The 4,700-nt window shown below is 61.4% G+C and overlaps 1 protein-coding gene across 1 annotated transcript; it reads right to left on the bottom strand.

Annotated features, from left to right (window-relative positions):
• Positions 1–3,378: 3,378 nt before the first annotated feature.
• LOC104848253 lies at positions 3,379–4,684 on the bottom strand. The gene is made up of 2 exons (XM_010604115.1): positions 4,164–4,684; positions 3,379–3,944 (listed from the first exon to the last, which is right to left on the bottom strand). The coding sequence occupies exons 1-2, from the start codon at positions 4,413–4,415 to the stop codon at positions 3,444–3,446; spliced, it is 753 nt and encodes a 250-aa protein (XP_010602417.1). The 5' UTR covers positions 4,416–4,684; the 3' UTR covers positions 3,379–3,443.
• Positions 4,685–4,700: the final 16 nt, after the last annotated feature.

The raw sequence follows: 4,700 nt of genomic DNA, 5'->3' as shown, positions 1-4,700 counted from the left end.
CGGGAAGGGGGCGCCTTCACATCAACGCCACGTGGCCTCTTTGTTCCTCGCCCTCCGCTCACATTTGGGTCAGGGAAGGACAGAGGGAAGCGACCTTCTGGGTCTGGCCTCAGTTTACTCATCTGTCAAATGGGAAGAACGGGCCCTGACCCCACAGGGCCATTTGGGGATTAGAAGGAAGGTGGTGGGCATCCCAGAGGCTGATGCTGGTTTGAGGGGCCCCTCCTGCTCACCCTACCTCCCTGTCCTGCTCCCCCCTTGTCCCTTTCTGGTGTAGCCAGGCGCCGCCCCATCTTCTCCCTGAGTCCGTGTTCATAAAGCACACAGTGTCCAAGGGCTTCCCCCTTGTCTTCGGGTGTCCCGGGACGCCTGCCTTCCCTGGCTGTGCCTCTGCTGCCCTGGGCAGGGCAGTCCCCAAGTCCCCAGTCTCCAGTCACCCTCCCCAGCCCCCAGGCTCCGCCGCTGCACCCCGCTTGGCTGATCCTGCTGGGGAGGGGCGGGGCAGCTCTGTCCCCTGAGGGAGGGGGCCCCAGCCAGCCTGCTGTGAGCCAGATAAGGAGGCCCAGGCCGCAGCCGCCTCCTCTGTAATCTGCTCCTCCCCCGCCGACTCCCCACTTTTTTTTTAATATCGTCTTTATGGCTTTGGAATTATCTGGGAGGCACAGCATTCATTTAGCCAAGGGCAGGCGGGGTCGCGGGAGACAATTCGCTCACACGAACTCGGGGGCTGATAAGGGACCCGGCCCCTCCCCGGCAGGGAGAAGGGCTGGGGACCCGGTGACAATGTGGGGTGCTGGGGACACTGTGACAGCAGAGGCCTAACGCACCTCCTCGCTCAGGACAGTCATCTAAGGCCAAGGAGGGACAGCGCAGCGGACGAGTCGAGATCGTTCCCACACCCTCCCCAGCCCCTCCCTCCCTTCCTCCCTTTCCAGGAAGCCTTGCGTGTGCGAGCACAGGCTCAGTCGTCTCGGGGTTTGGATCCCAGCCTTGCAGCCTATTTGACACCACACGATGGCTTTCACCTGCCCGAGCCTCGGTTTCCTTGCCTGTGAAGTGCGAACAGTAACAGCCCCCTGTACTGGGAGGAAGGAGGCTAAGAGAGAAAATGAGAGTGAGCTCCCGCGTGCGCCGAGCAAGGGTGGTGGCGTTGGAGCCACCATTGTTCGACTGCTTGCGGCATGGTTCTCGTGTGCTGGAGGCACAGCCCCTGTCCCCAAGCACGGGCAAGCACGGCCCTCCTCAGCACCCAAGCTGTGCCTTTAACTAGTACCCTGTTTCTGGGCAGGAACACAGCCGTGCCTCCAGGGCTGCCAGGAAAAGTGACGCTGGGCTTGAGAAGCAGATAAATAGGGGCGATTGTACCACGGCCCCTGCGATCTTCTAAAAACCTATCTTAGTTTCCCAGACTCAAAACCCTCCCATGGCTTCCCCTGTCCTCAGAACTAAATCAGAGTCCTTAGCTGGGCCTTCAAGGCTCTGCCGGGCTTGGCCTGGTTTATTTTCTCTTCTCCACTTCCTACCTGACTCACTCATTTCCAGCCACACCAGCTCTTGCTGACCTCAGGGCCTTTGCACTGTCAGGAACACTTGGCCCCCGACTTAGCTCTTCCTCCTAATTAAATTCCTAGGTTAGTGCCACCACCCTGGGGCCACCCCAGCTAATAGGCAGTGAGCACTCCTCATGCTCTCTTGGTTCCACCTTTATTCTCTTCCTTGTACTTAGTGCTGTTGGGTACTGTTTCACATCTGCTTGTCCAGCACCCGCCCTCCCACCAAAGTGCCAGCTGTGGTCAGGGATGGCTCTGTCTTGCTCACTGCTGGCCTTTCAGTAACTTATCGGGGGCCTGAAGCATAGTAGAGGCTCAGTGGTTATTTTAAAAAATTAAGTGTTGAATGTTGTTGCTTCAATGTATTTGTTCTGTCATTTGTAACCGGGTGATTTTTTTTTATTTGTTTGTTTTGCAGTACGGAGGACTGAATCCAGGGTCTTCATACTGAGCTACATCCCCAGCCCTCTTTTAGTTTTGATTATTTTGAGACACAATCTTACTAAGTCACTAAGTTGCTCCAGCTAACTTGTGACCCTCCTGCCTCAGCCTCCCCAGCAGCTGGGATCACAGGCCTGGGCGACCGCACCTGGCTCCTGGTTTCCTACCTCTTGAAACCTTCAGTGTGGTGTGAATCCAGTTGTGACGGACACTGTCCCTGGACACCTGCTCACATGCTGGGGTGCTGCCCTGGAGCGGACACCCAGCCAGCCCCGGGGACACGACCCCCGACGCATGTCCTCGGGACCTGGGCCTGCCCGCCCTGCGTGCTGTGAGGGACAGATGGTCACATCTTGGCCACCTGGTGCCAGGGGTGACTTTAGCCAGCCGGGAAAGCAGAGACGCAAAGCGGAATGAAAGCTCAGAGCGCGGGTCCGGGAAGTGCAGAGGGGCCTGGGAAGCGACAGCTGCTCTGACACAGCCATCTGGAGGGACGGAGCCGGGGAGGCGGGAGGAGCAGCGGCTCACAGAGGCCCGCGCGGGCTTGTGGGAACTCCAGGCGGGTCTTGGCTCTCTGACTATCCAAAGACGTGCCCTTGGAATGGCCGTCCTGAAGTGGGGGCCAGCAGGGATCGGGTTTATCGAAGGCCTGCTGTGCGTCGGGCTCACAAAAAACACATCGCTGTGTCCCTTTGTCTGATTGTCATGACAGCCGCTGCCAGCCAGGTAGTGATGCTCTCATTTCAGGACTGGCTCAGAGAGGGTAAGAGACTTTCCTAAAGACACACAGCTAATATGTGCCGGTTCTGGGGCTCCACCCCAGTCTGTCTAACTTCAGGGCCAGCGTTTGCTTTTCTCACCACACTGGGACACCTGCCAAATTCTGGGATGGAGACGTTGGCCAGGGCTGGGTGGGGAGCTCAGGCTGAGCACCGTGACAGCCAGGATGAGGTTTCTGAGCAGGAGGACAGTGAGGAGGGCGGGTGGGGCTGGGACTTCAGGGAGGAAGGACATTGCCGTCCCTAGAAGATGTCCTGCCTCGTCCTCCCGCCCCCCACTCTGCCGGGTCCTCGGCCCTGGCCGGGAGCCTGGGGGAGGGGAACTAAATGACATGTAATTGCCCCGGCTCTTCTGTGAAATTTGTTTCGGGACACATTAGTTCCAGTGAATTTAGCCGAGCAGCAGGGAGCCCGGAGAAATGATTTGCAATTAGCCGTGGCCCCCGGCCCCCCGTGGGGACGTGAGGCTCGGGCACTGCGTGGGGAATAGCCGGGGTGGGGAGCCTCGGGGAGCAGCGGGCAGGCGGCCGGGCGAACCTGGCATCTCAGCCCTGCTCCTCCTGGGGCTGCTGGAGCCAGCGGGAGGGGACAGGTTCCTGCAGCTCAGGTCTCCGTCCACTGCACGCCCCGCCTGTGTGGTGCAGCCACTTCCTGCCCTGTGTGTCCCCCTCGGTTATGCAGGAGGCAGGGACAGGACCCCTCGTGCACCGGGAGGAGACAAACACCTGGGTTGTGGCGGGAGCTGGACCCTCCTGGTCCTGGTGACCGGCTCCGAGGGGGCGCGGACAGGGCGGCTGTGAGGGGTCCAGAGCCAGGTGCGCCTGGAGCAGGGCCCAGCCGGGCCCCACTCTCTCTGTGCCATCTGGGGCGGGTCACTTCCACTCTGAGACTCAGTTTCCTCAGCTGAGCAATGACATTGATGTTGAATGAGGAAACACAGGCTTCTTTGCAGTGCTGGGGATGGAACGAGGGCCGGACCACGCCGGGCAGGAGCAGGGCAGCGCCACGGCCTGAGGAACGAGCTGTCCTGGCCTGGAAGAGCTCCCGAGTGACCGCCACCGTTGTCATGGTCACTGCATCCGGGTCCAGCGACACTGAGAGGGGGTGGGGGTGGCAAGGAGCCCCAGGTCCCTGCCCGGTGGCCGACGTGGCACCCGATGAGCGTGGGTGCGGCCTGCACAGGGTGACACAGGCGGGTCCGAGGGGGCTGGGCAGTGGTCACCTGTCCTTCGCGGCACGAGGAGGCCTCTGGACGGGGTCACCTGGGAGAGATCCTGGGGGTGACCTGTTCAGGGTGCTGGGGGCCCCTCCTCTTCCCTTCTCCTTTTCTCCCCTTCCCTGCAGGATCTGGGGCAGCCCTGAGCCCAGTTAACTAAGCGCCCCGTCCCCTCACCCCGGAAAGGAAGCAGGTGTCTCTCAGCTCTGTCATTCCCGGGTCACTACAGAGCTGAGGTGCGTGGAGAGCACGGCAGGGGCGGGGAGACGCCGGCGCAGCTGTGGCCAGGGCGGCCAGAGCCCTCAGCGGGGGCCACCCTGTGGCGGCGGAGGAGGAAGGGACACGGCCTCTTTGCTCTTTTGCTTCCGGGTGAGAAGCGGGGTCACGGCAGGAGCTGCCCTGGGCCGTCGCCGTGCCTGTGTGTGGCATCGCAGTCACCGTGTGGCGAGGCAGTAGAGGTGCGTCTGCGGGGGCGGCAGCCCACACTCACCACGGGGACACGGGGGACACGGCAAGCTTGCGCCCCGCCTGGACAAGGCAGGAGGGGAAGAGGATGAGAGAGAGGAAGAGGTAGAGGAAGGAAGACGAAGAGGAGGCGGAGGGAGAGGTCGAAGGGGAGAGAAGCAGAAAGACAGGGAAGAGCGGGAAGGAGAGAGATCCCTGCTGTTCGCCTGGGGCTGCTGGGCCAACCCTGCGCACAGTCCACCCTCGGCG

Source organism: Fukomys damarensis, unplaced genomic scaffold (genome assembly GCF_012274545.1).
Source record: "Fukomys damarensis isolate Sample0158 unplaced genomic scaffold, DMR_v1.0_HiC HiC_scaffold_12, whole genome shotgun sequence".
In the NCBI taxonomy this organism is placed as follows: domain Eukaryota; kingdom Metazoa; phylum Chordata; class Mammalia; order Rodentia; family Bathyergidae; genus Fukomys; species Fukomys damarensis.
Note: the sequence above shows the minus strand (reverse complement) of the source record. Positions and strands in the feature narration are given on the sequence as shown.